The sequence below is a fragment of the Oryctolagus cuniculus genome, chromosome 3 (assembly GCF_051225735.1).
Source record: "Oryctolagus cuniculus isolate XC-2025 breed Fujian yellow rabbit chromosome 3, ASM5122573v1, whole genome shotgun sequence".
NCBI classification, from domain to species: Eukaryota; Metazoa; Chordata; class Mammalia; order Lagomorpha; family Leporidae; genus Oryctolagus; species Oryctolagus cuniculus.
This window is the reverse complement of record NC_142869.1, coordinates 163,347,686-163,365,863: the sequence shown is the minus strand read 5'-3', so window position 1 is coordinate 163,365,863 and position 18,178 is coordinate 163,347,686. Positions and strand designations below refer to the sequence as shown.

General features: G+C 42.8%; 1 protein-coding gene across 8 annotated transcripts in view; it reads left to right on the top strand.

The window, feature by feature from the left end:
• The window catches only part of GRM8 (glutamate metabotropic receptor 8), a 911,553-nt gene that overhangs the window by 159,251 nt on the left and 734,124 nt on the right, over window positions 1–18,178 (top strand). For all 8 annotated transcript variants that reach the window (XM_008258244.5, XM_008258240.5, XM_051849757.3 and 5 more), the window contains one exon: window positions 11,835–12,051. In XM_008258244.5, coding sequence (XP_008256466.1) covers window positions 11,835–12,051 — 217 coding nt within the window. The remainder of the gene's footprint in view (window positions 1–11,834; window positions 12,052–18,178) is intronic.

The window sequence follows — 18,178 nt, the reverse complement described above, 5'->3', positions numbered from 1 at the left end:
GCCATAGCACGAGTCCCTATTGGCCTAACTTTAGGTTGGGCTATTCAGTTGCCCAACCAAAATGTCTTAGTGTTGCCAAAAGTACTATTTGAAAGCAGCAAGTTATCAAGAAGTATTGTAACACTGAAAATTGAAAATCTGCACAGCTATCCATACATTTATTTGAAGTATCTGATGACCAGACTAGGTAGCTCCTACTTGGTTCTCGTCCTTCCATCTTCTCTCCTTGGCTTCTTGCTTGATGCTCTGGGGGCTCCTCTGTGCAGACAGTGTCGTCCTGTCCTGTCCTGTGCCTTCCAGTGGGCTCAGTCAGCAGTGACCCAGCAGGAGGTGTGTACTGGAGTAGTCAGGATATAATTTCTTCGTAGGATTCCTACTCCCTGACTCCTAATGGATTATGGTTTTCCACAGCCATTCCCTATACTGCCCATGCTTTGCAGACTGTCTCTTTATTTCGCCTATTTGTGTTACTGTAACTCATGTATACCCTTTGAGGTTTCCCTAACACAAAATACCCTTGAAAAAGGGGGAGAAAAGGCTAGCGCCGCGGCTCACTAGGCTAATCCTCCGCCTGTGGCGCCGGCACACTGGGTTCTAGTCCCGGTCGGGGCGCCGGATTCTGTCTCTGTTGCCCCTCTTCCAGGCCAGCTCTCTGCTGTGGCCAGGGAGTGCAGTGGAGGATGGCCCAAGTCCTTGGGCCCTACACCCACTATTCAAATGGATCTGGAATCAACAAATGACTTTGTAAATGTAAAATGTATTTATATGCTTAGTCACACCCTCCTTATGTCTTGAAGAAAGGATGCCTCCTGTGACTTGATCTTCATATTTGCTGCTGAAATCTCAGGCAATCCATCTTTGAATTATTCATCTTAGATTGAGGATGGCTTGTTCTTACTCTCCCTTATCTGGTTGACTTTGTTAGTGTTTCTGTGTGTTCGTGACAAGGAAGGTTCTGGTGGGGGATATGGTCTGTATCCTAGCCCTTCATGGAGTTAAACTCGTGACCCTAAACCTACTGACTTAGTGTTGCAGGTAGCTGTGCTAAGCTGCGCCCTTAAAGTGTGGGCGGGTATAAAGCTGCTTAGTCTGAGTGAGGGTGCATGGGGGACAAGGGTGAAAAGGCAGTCAATAAAATCTCTTCTTCTCCTTGACTTCCACAATTTTCCTTCTCAGTAGGCTGCTTCCCTTTCTCTTTGGCTAAGCTCCACTTTATATCAAAGCCCAAAAAACTTGGATTTTCCTTTGAACCAATTCTGAGAACCCAACTGAGGAGACAGGGACTGAGTTTTACATTTGGCACTCACTTGTATACACAAGGTGCCTACTAACTGTCCACTCTGTGGGCAGAATTGTTCTAAGCAGGTCTTGTGTGGGAGAGGAATAGATGCAAACTCAGCACCACCGTGTTTGCTCTTTTGTATGTCACCCTTTGGCTGTATGTTTCCTTTTTATTTTCCTTCTCTAGATTGTGTTTGTGTGAAGCTGAGAGGGGCATGGGAACTCAAGGCAGTGTTGGAGGAGGATTGCTACTGGACATTGACTTCTAACTTGAATTTCTGATTGTATATTCATGTTTTGCCACAAGCAGCAAGTAATTCTAATGCTAGAGAGCAGTCAAGGCTGAAAAGATAGAGTTCATGGCTTTAATCAATGTGCTTTTCTGGACCTGAGTTTTGCAGCAGCAACAAATACATTTCTGGGCCAGGAGCAGGAAACTCAGGTGGTGGTGGCCGCTGTTGCTAGGGCCACCGTCACTGGAGAAGAGCTCAGGTGAGTGCCCCACTGAGGCCAGGGCCCAGCTGCACACTGATCTTTGGAGAAAACCAGTGATGCTATTGAACCCTGTCAACCTGTTCCACCACTGACTTCAACAATCGATGAACAAACAAGGCTCTTGTTTGGCAGAGATAGAAATAACAAAATCCTCTTTTGGCAGGAATTAATGTGAGGATGTATGTGACTCAGGACTTGTCTCCTGTGTGCAAACCTGTACTTAGATAGGTGTTTTCTGCACGAAGACTTATATTTACTACCAGTTTTAAGAAGATTTATTTATTTAAGAGTAATAGAAGGGGGAGAGAGGGAGAGACAGATGTACAGAAACAAAGATATCTTCTACCCTCTAATTTATTTCCTAATTGGCAGCAACAGCTAGGGCTGAGCCAGGCCTACACTAAGAGTTCCATCTAGGTCTCTCACTTGGGTGGCAGGGACCCAGGTATCTGGTCCACCACCCACTGCCTTCCCGGCTGCATTAGCAGGAAGCTGGATCAGAAGCAGAGCATCCAGGGCTTAAATGAGCGCTATGATATGGGAGTAGATGTGCTGAGTGACATCTTAACCTGCTGTGCTGCAATGCCCACCCTAATGTACTACCTTTCTGAGGGGCTTCTTCCAGGCTGTGCTGTAAGTGGCTCATTGCTAGGCTTTCTCAAGGCTATCTTAGCTGCCATGGGATCTTTGGCAAACCAGAAAGTGGGGAACAGATATAGAAGAATGGCATTCTGAGAAGACAGGTTTCAGGGGCGCCATGGCCTTCTGATATGCAAACAGTTGGAAAGCATCAAGAGGCCCTGGAGGTGGAACGGGAAGCTGCTTGGACACCTGAAGAGTACTTCTGGGAGTTAAGAGTTGTAGAGCATCTTTGAGTCTCCGTGACCTGCATCCCCACTTTCCTACCTCTCAGTCATGTACAGACTCTGTGGAGGCAGTATGAAGAAACACAGTTTCAGGGAGATGTAAGCACTTGGAGGCCTGTCTAGAATACCCAGCTGCCCAGATAAGCAAGGACAAAATGATGTGATAGTCTGTTACTTTGGCATTGGATATGGAGTGTAGGGCAGACTTTTAGTCTAGCAGTTAAGATAGCCGAGTCTCATGTTGCAGTGCCTGGGTTCGATTCTTGGCTACAGCTCCTGACTACAGCTTCCTGCTAATGAAGACCGTGGGAGGCAGCAGAGATAAGAGACTTCGGTTGTGTTGCTGGCTTCTGGTCACCAACCCCTGGCTCCTGGCTGAGTCCCTGGCTGTTATGGGCATTTTAGGGAGTGAGCCAGTAGATGGGAATACTGTTTCTCTCCCTCTTTCATTCTCTTATCTCTGTCTCTCTGCCTTTCAAATAAGCTTTTAAAAAAGTGAAATGTAATTTTTATTCTTAAATGACAAACTGAAGTCAAGTCCATGGCTGTCAGGGTGTTTGCCAGGTACATATGCAGTTTCCATGGATTTTCTTAGCATTTCAGAAGCTTAATGGCAGATGTGTGATCCCTTCTGAGTCTGCAGAGTCCATAGCAGAAATGGTGCCCTGCAGGGCCAGCGCTGCAGCTAAGTGGGTTAATGCCATGGCCTGCAGTGCTGGCATTCCATATGGGCACAGGTTCAAGTCCTGGCTGCTTGACTTGGGATCCAGCTCCCTGCTAATGCTCCTAGGAAGGCAACAGAAGATGGCCCAAGTCCCTGGGCCTCTGCACCCATTAGAGAGACATGGAGGAAACCCCTGACTATTGACTGTGGCCTGGTACAGCCCTGGCTGTTGCGGCCAACTGGTGAGTGAACTGGTAGATGCAGGAGCTTTCTCTCTGTGTGTCTCTTCTCTGTATCTCTTCCCTTCAAATAAATAAATCTTTTTTTTTTTTGACAGGCAGAGTGGACAGAGACAGAGAAAAGTCTTCCTTTGCTGTTGGTTCACCCTCCAATGGCCGCTGCGGCCGGCGCGCTGTGGCTGGTGCACCACGCTGATCCGATGGCAGGAGCCAGGTGCTTCTCCTGGTCTCCCATGTGGGTGTAGGGCCCAAGGACTTGGGCCATCCTCCACTGCACTCCCTGGCCACAGCAGAGAGCTGGCCTGGAAGAAGGGCAACAGAGACAGAATCCGGCACCCCGACTGGGACTAGAACCCGGTGTGCTGGTGCCACAGGCGGAGGATTAGCCTATTGAGCCGTGGTGCTGGCCAAATAAATAAATCTTAAAAGAAAAAAAGAAATGGGGCTTTGCTTGTGCTAACTGGGAGTTCCATCACTTCAGTTTGGCAAAAGAGATAAATTTATCAGAAGCTTTAGTAGCTGAATAGATCTTTGATTAATATATGGGAAATGGATGACTTTTACTTAAATAGTTTTATAGAAAGATTGCTCCATGTTCAGGTTCATGAAGGAAAGGGGTGCTTGATTGACTGATGGGTGGATTTATTTTTCTTTTGCTGAGTATGAAGCCCTTATGTGCCGAGAGCTCGTGTTTCATCTGCAAATAACACAGAAAAGACCCCTGTTTGCAGTGGAAGCAATGCACGGAATAATTGAAGTCATGACAAGAGTAAAGAAGGCAATAGTAGGGTGACGAGATAATGGGAAGGAAAGAGCACATGAAATGGGATGGTCAGGGAAGCTCTCTTTTGAGGAGACGTCTGAGCTGAGCTGAAGGACAAGAAATGCCTGGAAGGATTTGTCCAAAAAAAAAAGTGATGTGCATAAGTCTTAGAGGGAATAAAGGACTTGGCCTGCTCAGAGAACAAAAAGAAGCCAGTGAGGTCAGATCAGGTGTGTGAGGGTGAAGGCAGTCAGATGTCAGATCAAAGGACCCTGTGACAAGAGCTCTCAGTCTAAGAGTGAAGGGGAAATGATTGATGGACTTTAAGAGATTTTTATAATTTTCTCTTTTGAAACATCAGTTTGGTTGCTGGGGTAGCATGGACATGATAAGGGTAAGAATGGGAGCAGGAAGAACATTCAGGGTTTTAGGAATCCAGATACAGTAATGGCTTGGACTAGGGGTGCTTTGAGCTCTACCATTGCTAGGGTGCGGCCAACAGTGACTAGTGGAGCTCTGCACATTGGGCCAAAATTCAGCCAACTGGAAGGTGGGAGGCAGAGGTGAAGGAGGAAGACTATGAATTGTGGTCTTGCTGGCAGTGGCCAAAAGCCTCAGTATAAATTGGAGATCCCATCTAGAAGTGGAAAATGCCCACTTGTAGACAGGAATCTGCTAAATTCTATTTTAAAAATACCTATATGTAAAATAATTTCTTCTGGAATAGAATTTTAGTCTCCTTGCGCTCTACTTCAAATGTTTAGAATTTCTTAGAATTGGAAGTCCAAGGTTCACAGAATAGCTGGTTAAATTTAGACCATTAATTAGCTTCATTAACTGCTGGGCAAGCACAAAATATCTTCCCAGACACATGGCTATGTGTGAAGATCTGGATTGGAGAGAATTCAACTTGGGCCTGAGGCCAAGAGAATGCCTCTTATTTCCCCAGCATCTCACCTTTGGGCCCCACTTCTGCCTGCACAGAAGACTTGAAGCATGGGCTCGATTCCCATCATGTGCTGGCTGTCAGGAATGTGGGGAGAAGCAGGGGGGCTTCCTCCTGAAGATGGTCCCCTGGTTACAGACAAGTAGCCTGGGATGTCTGTAGTGAGGTCAGAGAATAAAGGGAGTCTGCTATCCATTCACTTTATTATTTGAAAGGCAGAGCATCAGAGAGGGGGAGAGACAAAGATTCATCTTCTATGTACTGGTTTACTCCTCAGGTAGCTGCAAGAGCCAGAGCTGGGTCAGGGCGAAGCCAAGAGCCAGGAATTCCATCCTGGTTTCCCACATGGGTGGCAGGGGCCCAATCCCTTGGGCCATCTTCTACTACATGCCCAAGCACACTTGCAGGAAACTGGACCAGAAGTAGGACAGCTAGGCCTTGAATGGGCACTCTGATGTGCGATGCCATGTCACAGATGGTGGCTTAACCAGCTATACTGCAGTGCTGCCAGTCCTTGGTATCTGTTCTTGCTGAATGAATGGAAATCTGGCCCCCAGTTTGGTTTCTCTCTGTGCTGGGTAGAATAAGGGTAAATAACTAGATGGGAAATATTCTGTGCACCCTCCCTCACCTCAGAGAAGGTGCTGGGGTAGGAATGTCCTCTTCCATGGGCTAAATTGAGACTGTTGTAGGAGAAAGAGATTTTAGTATTTTTCTAAACAAGAGTTATCAGAAAAGTAGAAGCTAAAGCAATGTTTTATGGGAGGTGTGATAATGGGTGCCTTGTGTTGTATAATTAATTGCCTGAAATATGCTTTATAAGAGTAATGAAAATATGACTGTATTTTAAGCATACATCATATCCTTATGAAACCTCAGCACAAAGAAAATGAGAAATCAAGAAAAGCAAAGTGACAGGTGTTTTCAAATATGCGATTTGCTGCCTTAAGGAATTGAAAGAGACAGTTAAGGAAAAGTCAGGTGAAGACTGGAGTGGAGAAGGCTGCAAGGGGAAGTAGATGGAGAAGGGCTGGGATGTTAGGGTAGGGTTGGCGGAGGGGACACAGTGGTGACTGTCCCTTCAAAAACTTGTCATTAGTGCATTAGTGGGGCTTCTGGACCACTCCAGGTAATGGCAGAGCAGGTAACCAAAGAACTATACATGAGATGTGGGTCCAGTTAAAAGAGCTAGCATAGACTGATGAACAGCAACAGTGTGGATATCTGCAGGGGCAAGAGTAGAGGCTGGGCACAGAGACTGGCAAGAGCTTTAACGATGGCTGAGAGACCAGGAAGAGAAACACTGAGGCAGCAAGGGAAGAAGCTAGAGGGATAAATACTTTGACTTCTGTCAAACTTGGCTCCAGAGGCACACAGCTCACATGGATGGTCATAGATAGCAGCCTCCCTAGGCAGCAGGCTGGAGAAGGCTTGCTTGGAGTAAATGGGGAATAGTGTGTGTAGTGTTTTGGTGACATGCAGGGGAGGAGGTGGTAGGAAGAAGGCTGTATTAAATTGCCTGCAAGCACTCACTGAGCACTTGCCATGCCAGTGTTGGGGGTACCAAATAAGCAAGGCCTTGTTTAGTCCTGAGAGGGACACAACCCAGCAGGCAGTCGTGATTCTGAGGCCAGATGATGGATCTCTGGGAGTGAGGAACAGCAAAAAGATAGCTTAGCCTGGCAGTAAGTCAAAGCATCCTGGCAAGGAGGTGACTTCTCAGGTGGATTTTGAGTGGGTGTAAATGATCAGGAGGTGGAGGAGGAGGAGAGCAGATCATGTCTCTGTGCAGGGATCAGCATGGGCAAGGGGACAGATGCGGTCAGAGTATGGAGAGAAGGTAACAGGCAAGGAAGTAGGGTGGGACAGAGTGTAATGGGCTTTGGACCCAGACCAAAGAGTTTGGGTTTTGTCCTTTAAACTAGAAAATTAGAGTTAAAAGATGTATGTTAAGGATATTTCTTTAGGAAAATGGTGTAACTGATGAAAGATGCTTTAATACCTTCTTCCCTCAGTATGTTTTCCTTTCCTTCTACTTTTTTTTTCCCTTTTCTCACTTACCTATCATTTTGTTGATGTTTCCGATTGATGAAAAACACAGGGTTAAGGGATGTGTTGTGTGTAGATTTGAAAATAAGCATGAAATCTTAAATTCCATGTCTATTGACAGTAGGGATTTAATTTGAGCATAGCAGAAATATTGGAGATTTTAGCACAGAAATTAAAATGCTTAATGAGCCAATGCTTAGTGGTTTACCACAATAAAACAACAATGGGCTGTGACTTTGTGACAACATGAAAAGTTGCCTTGAAATACTATCAGTATACCCTAATGTGTACTATTGGGCAGTGCAACATAGCAAAAAGTGAACAAATCAAGATACAAACACATACTCTCACATTTATATCCTGCACACTGATCTGAAAAGACAAAACTCTTTAAGACTTTGGGGAGAAAGTCAATTACTGAATTAATCAAACAGCCATCTTCTATCTGCACTTTTATTTTATATAACCTTTACACCTGTTTAATTAATCCTAAACATGATGATGACTGCTAATTAAACAGCCCTGGAAGTGACTGACTGAAGGTAGTAATTTGAGATAATTAGTTTTGGTTTCAAACACTCAGTTTTCACACTTTCTGTTCTTTTTTAGAAAGGGGTGGCTCATTACTATAGGAAGGGAGGGGGATGTGTAAGGAATTTTACCACTGGACTTTGAGTAACTAAGGAAGTGGGAGGATGAAGCCTTCAAATAGAACCAGGGTATGGTATGGAGCCATAGCATGTGCTGTAGAATTTCCTCTATTCCCCATCATCCCTCCCTCCCTCCCTCCGACACACACACTCACACACTCTCACACACACACACTCTCACACACACTCTCAGACACACTCTCACACACACTCACACATTCTCACACACTCACACACACACACACACACACACACACTCACACTCCTTGCATTGTAAATCCAACTGCTGAATCTCTCATTAGAACACAGGCTTGCAGGTAACATTGATCTTTTTTTTAAAACTTTATTTACTTAAAAGGCAGAGTTACAGAGAGGAAGAGTGACAGATACCATTCGCCAAATGGCCACAATGGCTGGCTGTGGGCCAGGTGGAAGCCAAGAGCACTGAAGTTCTTCTGGCTGCAGGGGCACAGCAGTTGGACCATCTTCTTTCCCAGACTATTAGCAGGGAGCTGAATTGGAAGTGGAGCATCTAGGTCTTCAACCAGCACCATATGGGATGCCAGTGTTTCAGGCAGAGGCTTAGCCTACTATATCACAATGGGGGCCCCAAGGTCTTTGATCCTTGGGAAAATTTTACTTAGAAAAGGTTCCTTTTCTCAAGTCCTCTAGAAGAAACTGAAATTATCCAAGGTATGATCCATAACTTGAGGTTTACAGGGGAGACCTTGTAGAATAAAGCAAAGCCTAATCGAGGGAAAAAATTAAGATAAGGCCAGTATAACTGGTAGAGGAAGGGGCAGGTCAGATAGTCTTCATGCTTTTACAGTGTCGACAAGTAGGTTAACAGGGTCCCCACTAGGAGAACGGGACCAAGAGGAATTTAGGGTTAAATAGTTTAAGGTTAAAAGGAATTTAGTGTTAAATAAGCTAAGGTGAATAACCATTGTTACCTATAGGTTGGTACAAACTACTCAGAGGCTGAATGGATCTGTCAGCACCCTGGAGAGCTCCAGGGACTTTGTATGCTCTGCGGCTGGCTGAATGGGACTTCTGTATCTTGGGAATTCTCTTGTTTCTTCACCAGCCCCAATATGGAGGAGGACTCTGTAGACCTTGAAAGGTTATCCAGGCTCTTTTTTTTTTCTTCTGAGATGCCCAACTGGTCTGTCAGCTGTATTCTTTTTGTTAAACTTGGCTGTTATGCTTACTGCTAAAAAATTTTTTTTTCCAGATGTTGAGAGCTTTCCAAAGAAGTCAGTAGTGAAATCAGAGCTTTCATGTGGATTGAAAATCATCCAGGTAGAGGGTATGGGTTATCTTGGATCTCCAGGGTATGCAACCCTGTGAGAGAAGGTAGAATCACTACCTCTGTGACATCTTCTTTGAGCACTGACATTAACTGCAGATCATGATAGAGAGTTAATTGTTTTATGTGGAAGTCAAGCTTGCTTTTTCAATCTTGTAGCCTGAGTTAGAGTTTGGAGTCATTTTGGCCTCTGGACTTTGATCTAGCATGGCAGCAGAGGCTGATGAGGTGCATAGATCACCCTCCAAAATTATTGAGAAATTACATAGGATTCCTGGTTTTCTTTATTTTATTTGACAGTTAGAGGTCTTCTTTCTATTGGTTCACCCCCAAAATGGCCGCTACAGCTGGAGATAAGCCGATCAGGAGCCAGGTGCTTCCTCCTGGTCTCCCATGCAGGGGCCCAAGCACTTGGGCCATCCTCCACTGCCCTCCTGGGCCACAGCAGAGAGAGAGCTGGACTGGAAGAGGAGCAATCAGGACTAGAACTGGCGCCCATATGGGATGCTGGCGATGCAGGTGGAGGATTAACCAAGTGAGCTGTGGTGCCGGCCCTAGGATTCCTGGTTTTGAGAAAAAAATCTAGCAGTTCACTCTATTTATGTTAGGAAATATGACACAACATTTTTGAAATTAAATTCTTTAGGAAAATATATATAAAGGGGAGGTATGGAAAGATGTTTATCAGAGGAGGATGCATGGTTGGATATTCCAACACCTATTTCTAAAATTTTTTTTAAGATCTACTTAATTGAAAATCAGTTACAGAAAGGGAGAATCAAGCAGAGTGAGAAAGAGATCGTCCATGCACTGGCTCACTCCCCAAACGGCTGCAACAGTCAGGGCTGGGGCAGGCTGAAGCCAGGAGCTTCATCTGGGTCTTCCATGAGAGGTACAGGGGCCCAAGGACTTGGGCCATCTGCTGCTTTCCCAGGCAGGTTAGCAGGGAGATGAATTGGAAGTGGAGCAGCCAGGACTTGAACTGGCACCCATATAGGATGCTGGTGCTACAGGTGGCAGCTTTACCTACTGACTGCCAGAGTGCCAGCCCCTATTTTTAAAATGTTAGAAATTAATTTTTACTATGAGACAGACGGGGACAGGGAGACAGGGGGATGGAGACAGACGGGGATGGAGATAGATGCAGACAGATGGGGACAGAGTCGGATGGAGTGAGAGACGGAGAATGAGAATGATATGTCTTCAATCTACTGATTCAATCCTAAAATGCCTGCAACAGCCTGGGCTGGGCCAAGCTGAAGCCAAGAACCTGGAACTCGGTCTGGGTCTCCCTTGTTGGTGGCAAGGGCTCAAGAACTTGAGCCATCTTTTGCCTCCATGGATGTGAATTATCAGGAAACTTGATGAGAGGCAGAGCTGAGACTCAAACCAGACATGCTGATATGAGATGTAGTTGTCCCAAGCAGCATTGTAACTGCTGTTCCGATTCCCACCCCACTCTCATTCCTAAATCTTTTTGTGGTACTCAAGATACTATATCGATTAGGCAATATAGTTATAAAATTTAAAATAATTTACAAAAATGCTCTTAAAATTGTCAAATCTCAAGTTACTATATGGCATTTATGTCCTGATGCCAAGGACAGTTTTAGTAGTGATCTTTTCTGATGTATGTATAATACTACACCTTTATCTCCCTCTCATTTCTGTACCAGAATGTATCATGTACAGAACAAATAAAGTCAACAGCAAAAGGCACAGCTGTTTTGCTTTGGTTTCAGCAACAATGGACCCTGAAGCCAAACTAAATTCTGTCTTGCTATTTATATGCACTATGTGTTGATGGTGTGCCCTCAGACCATTATAAAAGAACTCTAATGAAGTTGATGGTCGCACAACCATATAGGCCCTTCAGGCTGATATGTTTGGGTTTCTGGAGTCTTGTGATAATTCTCCCTTCTGTTAGGTACAAAGATAGAAATCAGCCCATGTGTGAAAGGGGCCTAAGGAAAACAAAGCACCCGCATAAAGAAACCCTGCAGCCTTTAGAAGCATGGGAAGCAGCCCAGTATTTTACACTACAAAGTCCTGCCCATACGCCATAACTTTACAGGTGTTCCCAGCCTTACCCCCAGGGGAGGCTTCCCAAGAGAATTCTCTCTACCCAGGGCCAAGTGGGCTTCTCAGTCCAATAATAGTGGGTAGTAACCTTGGGAGGAATTTCACCTATTTGACACCAAGAGTGGTGCGTGGGAAAGAGAAATCAGGAAGAGCTGCACACTGCCCTTAGAAGCTGCAGTCTGAATGAAAGCTGGGCTCTCTGTCAGGCCTTTGCTGATACATGCCTAACCTGTCAGGTGTAGTCTTTTCATTAAACCTGCAACCATGCTTTGCCCCATCTGCATAACTGGGCACTCTCAAATCAGCCTAGAGAGTGCCCATCCATTTTGACAGATGTCCTACCTCATTAAACCTTGCTACCTGGCTTTCCACTACTGTCTCATGTCTGAGTTCTTTGTTGTGCAGACAAGAACTTCTCTTCCCCTCATCTCCTGTAATGCTTCTGCAAGGTTCCTTGTGGGTTGAAATGACCTGTTTGTTTCTTTTGCAGATACCTCAAATCAGCTATGCATCCACAGCCCCAGAGCTAAGTGATAACACCAGGTACGACTTCTTCTCTCGAGTGGTGCCGCCTGATTCCTACCAGGCGCAAGCCATGGTGGACATTGTGACGGCTCTGGGATGGAATTACGTATCAACTCTGGCTTCCGAAGGGAACTATGGAGAGAGCGGTGTGGAGGCCTTCACCCAGATCTCCAGGGAGATTGGTAAGCAGATATTTATCAGACCGTGTTATTTGGAGGAATAGGTTGCTGAAGTCTGATTGGTGCTTTCTGATCTGTATGGGACAATCAGACCTCCTTTACACATGCGACCCCGGATGTCTAGTCTAGGGGGAAGATGGATTACTAGCAATAATTTTGTTGTTCATAGACCCATCAGGGTGGCACTTTGCTGCTAATTTAGGAAATACTGCTCCTGACACCAGCAAGCATTTTTTAAAGTTGTCTGTTTTGATGAGGGAGTTGGCTGACATGTTAGAGCCCCTGCAAATTTAAATAAATGACATACTATTTGATTGTTCCAGGTGAAAGTTTACATTAGCAAGTCATTAAATTAAAAGGTCATTGGAATTTACTGTCCAGCACTAGAGGGATTAAGACTAATAATCATTTTAAAACAATACTGGAGTGGCCCCATGGCTATACACTTAAGTGGTATTCTTACTGCCTTATTTTGACTCTTTGCATTTTTATTCTTACCTAAATCTCTAAAACTTACTGTGGATTAAGGGCAAGATGTAAACACTTGGTTAGAACAAGATGCTGATGAGTTCTTTACCTATGAGGTTGTGAATTCATCCCAGCAGAGCAAAGAAGCCCAAGGCAGAGTACATATCTTGTTGCTGATTAGCCAACAATGTGCTTTAACAGGTAGAAGGGGACGTATTATTTAAATATCATCATTCTGATTAAGAATGTATTAGTTTTTTCCATAAAAATAGTTGCAATGTTTTGTGGATCTATTAAAGTGCCTATTATCTATTTTCATTAATTTTGGACTTGAAGAAATTATGTAGATGAATTTATTGTCTTTCTTGAAGGCTTCAACTTGGGAAAAGATCATGGGAATGATTTGGGCTTAACCATAATTATCAAGGACAGAGTCTAAAGATATCAAAATAAGATTTTCACTTAAATGGCTTGCAGATGCCTGGGGTGTGTTCTTTTGTACATGATAAAACATGGAAATTTATTATATACAATATTTACCATATTTAATGTTTGGCTGTGCTATTGCAGAAAATGTAGAAAAGGCCTGGTCTTGCTGGATAGATTGGTTTAATGGATTTAATAGGACTAGTGCTCACACTTGCTCTAAGTGTACATGATGCCATAATCGTTGCTCTTTAGAATTTTAAATTTGATCACTATTACTATAAAAGTGATTCAAAGCATTCAATTCAATTTTAAAATCTGGAAAATTATATTATCTTAGATAAAAGTCCCAAGTTTATCATTATAAGAAAGTCCTCTCACATGAAAACAATAGTTCTTGAAGCAAGATTAATGTACTGTGTAAGCAGCTGGTAACAGTTCTGACCAGAGATGATTCAACAAGAAGGGGAAACAATTGGAGCATATGTTGAAATAAGTTTCCTGTAATGATCCTGGACTTTGTTTGACAAGAACACATTTTGTGTATATGAAACAGATTACTGTGAAAAATTCAATACAGGGCATAATTTGCCAGTTGTTACAGAATCTGATAGAAGTGCATTGTTGTATAAGTTGAGTGAGTGCAGTTTTACTCTTTTGACTAAAATAAGAAATACTTAGTTTTCACATCTTAGGGGGCATTGCTATGCTTTGGTAATATTGTCACATGAAAAGATTCAGATGGTGCCATTCATTATTCCTGTTTCTATCTTGGTTCTTAGTATTGGGAGAAAGTAATTTTAGTGCCTTGTGTATGCTTCTGATTAGAGAGGAGCATGTTTCTTCTATGTTGATCTTTTCAGTATTCTATGACTTGATTCGCTGTCCATTCTATTTCAGTTCTCACTTATCTGGGGAGTGGAGGAGGGATGGATTGTCAATTAATATGCAGAATACTGAAAAGGCCAAATTAGTACCACACTAGATTATGCCATGGAATATATTAAATATCAAAATCATCCCTCATTTTAATGACAAAGATTTTATCTAGAACAAAAATAGCTGAAAATTAAACCTTTTACATGACAATGATAATAATGGGAATGGCAAATGGTAGCAACTTAACCCATTCTGAAATTATCTGACTCTAATGAAAATTCATTAGTTCTGTAACATTTGCTGCTCTTACTACAACATTGATGACATCTCTGTCACCATGTTGGTAGTGTGTTTTTAAAAGCCTCAGCTTGATTGGGAAGAAGATGTGTAAATTCATTTTGTGGAGTGTCTGCCTATTAAGAAGATTATATATTCTTCCAACTCAAATTGTACCCTGTTCTGAATCTCTTTAGTAGCATGGACTGCTAAGATATTTTGATGTAAATATGAGCTTCCTATGTCTTATCTCTGTGTAAATCAGTCAGATAATAATGGAATGATAGTGAAATGAAAATCTATTGAGTGATAAATTGTGCAGTTTGAGTAGAACATTATTTCTGTTAACAAATCTTAGTCTTGGAGAAGTCTGGGAGTGAATCGGGGAGAATGAAGTTGGAGTGAATATGGTTCCTGTTGAAGTGAAATGGACACTATGAGAAATGGTGACTTGATCAGCATAGCCCTGACTGTTAATGAACACCTTAATACATTATCCCTCTTAGTAGTTTTGTCTGTTCTACTTAATATGACTGGTTTAATTCTGTAATTAATACAGTTATTCTTAAGTGTTGAAATTTAACTGAAATGTGATCCCTGTTAAACATAAGAGTGGGAATAAGAGGGAAGAGATGTACAATTTGGGACATGCTCAAACTGACTTGCCCCAAATGATAGAGTTAGAAACTTTTACCAGGGGATTCCAATTCAATCCCATCAAGGTGGCATGTACCAATGCCATCTCACTAGTCCAAGTGATCAATTTCAGTTCACAATTGATCATAATGAAAGGACTAAGAGTCAAAGGGAGCACATAAACAAGTCTAGTACCTGCTAACACTAACCGATAGAATAAATAAAGGGGAGAGTGATCCAACATGGGAAGCGAGATACTCAGCAGACTCATAGAATGGCGGATGTCCTAAACAGCACTCTGGCCTCAGAATCAGCCCTAAAGGCATTCGGATCTGGTTGAAAAGCCCACGAGAGTATTCAGGCATGGAAAGCCAAGACACTGTGGCAAAAAAACAAAACAAAAAAAAAACAAAAAAAAAACAAACCCTAAATGAAAGATCTCTGAGTGAGATCCCAGTGGAAAGAACAGGTCTTCAAAGGAGGTACCTTTCTCTGAAGGGAGGAGAGAACCTCCACTTTGACTATGACCTTGTCTAAACAAGATAAGAGTCAGAGAACTCAAAAGGCTTCCATAGCCTTGGAAACTCATGACTGGTGCATAGGGAGATTACTGATGCCATAAACAGGAGTGTCAATTTGTAAAGTCAACAACAGGAGTCACTGTGCACTTACTCCTCAGGTAGGATCTCTGTCCTTAATGTGCTGTACATTGAGATTTAATGCTATAACGAGTACTCAAACAGTATATTTCACTTTGTGTTTCTATGGGGGTGCAAACTGTTGAAATCTTAATGTATACTAAACTGATCTTCTGTAAAAAAAAAAAAAAAAAGAAGAAGAAATTATCAATTCCCAACTTGACTCTCACTGGGATTAAACATGACAATAGGTCTGATCTGATTTCATCATCATTTAAAAAATCATGTATTATTTTTCACTTTATGCGTCTGTGTGGGAGCAAACTGTTGAAATCTTAATGTATGCTAAACTGATCTTCTGTAGATAAAGAGAATCGAAAATGAATCTTGATGTGATTGGAAGGGGAGAGGGAGTGGGAAAGGGGAGGGTTGCGGGTGGGAGGGACGTTATGCGGGGGAAGCCATTGGAATCCATAAGCCGCACTTTGGAAATTTATATTCATTAAATAAAAGTAAAAAAATATGGTTATGTGGTTATGAATGCATGTCAATGATGCTTCTTCTATAGTGGAGTTCCTTAAGGAGAGAAGGACAGGGGGTACTTGATAAAATAAAGGAAATAGCTCCTTGATTTCCTAGTTGTTAGTGTTACCTTAGGGGGTTTCTTGACTATAGAATTTTTACTGGAAAACTCAAAAAAGCATGTTTTGGGTCAGCAAATAGCACAGTTTGAGTGGAGCATAATTTGTGCAGAGAGGTATGGGAGATAGAGCTGAAAGGCTTCAATTAGATGCATAGTTGAGTATTTCAAATCAGAGTGTTTATTTAACCCTCAATTTTCTAGGTAGTGCAGGAAACTGCTGAGGAAAGAAGGATCCACAGGTTGTGTCCCTGAGATTGTGTTAAGGAAGTGGAAGATGGGGAGAGCAGCTGAGAAGCCATTAATTCCACTGTCTTTGACTGATACGGGAGCAGTGATCATGGAGATGAACTTGAGAGACATTTATAAGATAGTGTGTAGAGCTTAACAGCTAATTTGAAGAAGTTGAGGATAAGAAGTTAAATTGAAATTGAAATTCCACATTTGGGCAAGTAGGAGAAGGCAAATACCATAAACAAAAAAAGATGGTGAAATGAGAAGTTTGTTGTACAGAGGAAGGCATGAATCTTGTCAAGAACACCCCAAACTGAGATGCCGGAACATATCTTGGTGGAAATCAGAAGTAAGGACAATGGTCTGGAATCAAGCAGGAACTCACATGGATCTGAGGCTCATTCCCTAAAGCTGATAGTGGAGGAGGGAATGGAGGTTGCTGGAGCAGAACAGGTAGAGTGAGGCTAGACTCTTGGAGACTCTGATGTAAAGGTATGGGGATAATGGCCTAGGTGTAGCAAGGGGATGCTGAGAGTAAGGCGCAGTGCCCTCTCTTGATGAGTTGTGGTCATGGGAGGTCTCTCAATGTACTTTGAAGATGGTTTGTAATGTGGGAGATGATAGAATGAGTTCCTTAGCAAAAATGCTAGGATGTTGAGCCATTTTTCATGGGAGAACAGGAACTTTTGCCAGAAGGCATGGCTGTAAGTGTTTGGTAAATTGGCAGAGAATCAAGTAGTGGCCTTGTGAGGGGGCAGTTTGATTTTCCAAGGCTGCCATAGAAAAATGCCAGAAACTAGGTAGCTTAAAACAATGGGAATTTATTGTCTCACAACTCCGGAGCCCAGAAATCTGAAGCCAAGGTGTTGGCAGGGCCATCTGCTTCTGAAATCTGTTGGACACCTTTTCATTTCCTCTCATAGCTTCTGGGTTTGCCAGTGACCCCTGGTGTTGCTCAGCTTACAGAGGCATCACTGCCATCTCTGTCTCCATCACCACGTGGCTGTCTTCTCTGTTGTACGTCTAAGTCCTTTGTTCCTAGAAGATACTGGATTATAAGAAACTTATGTTGAATCAAAGACTGTCATACTCTAGTATGATCTCAACTACTTACATCTGCAGTGACTCTTTCCAAATAAGGCTACATTCTGAGGTGCTGAGGGTAGTCTTTCAACATGTGTCTTTTAGGAGATGGTTCAACTCCTTGGAGAGTCAAGAGTGTACTCAGGGGATTAGCTTCCAGTGACAAAGTTGGGAGATAGGCCAAGAGGATAAGTCCTCAGTAAGGATGAGAGACATCCAAGTAGACAGAATTTGGTTAATGGAAAAGTGCATAATGGAACCAGTTCAGAAGTTCCTTGACTCTTCCAATTGTGACTGCTTGGCTGGATGGAATGACCACATGGATAATTCATGGTTCTAGATTAGAATAGTTGATGGGATCCTAGTGTGTAGATTTTGCAGGCTTCTAGATAGTCAACAGCATCCCAGTAGGAGTGAAATGGGCACTGATAATGAGTATGTACTGGCTGTTCAACTGCCCTACTTTGTGCACTTCCAAGAAGCTTCTCTTTATGATGATACCTGGAAAATTATGAACATCTAGAAAGCCTTTCTAGCCTAATTTACTTTCATTTGCCCCTTTGGTCTCTCTTGCCTCATGGAGAGTGAATCATTTGGTTGCTGCATGGTTAGGCACACACTCTCACTTGTTAGGACCATAGTCCTCTATTTGTCTTATTTGAATTATCCAATATCATATTTAATTGATATTGTAATAAAGGGGTTGATAATATTCACTTATGCTTTTCCATCATAAGCTCTGGGGTTTGTAGCTTGTGATTCAACAAATGATTTCCTTAAGTCTTTAGACAGGTTCTTTCAGTTCTTTGTCTTACCTTATTATACTATTTTTAAAAGAAGATAGGATAAT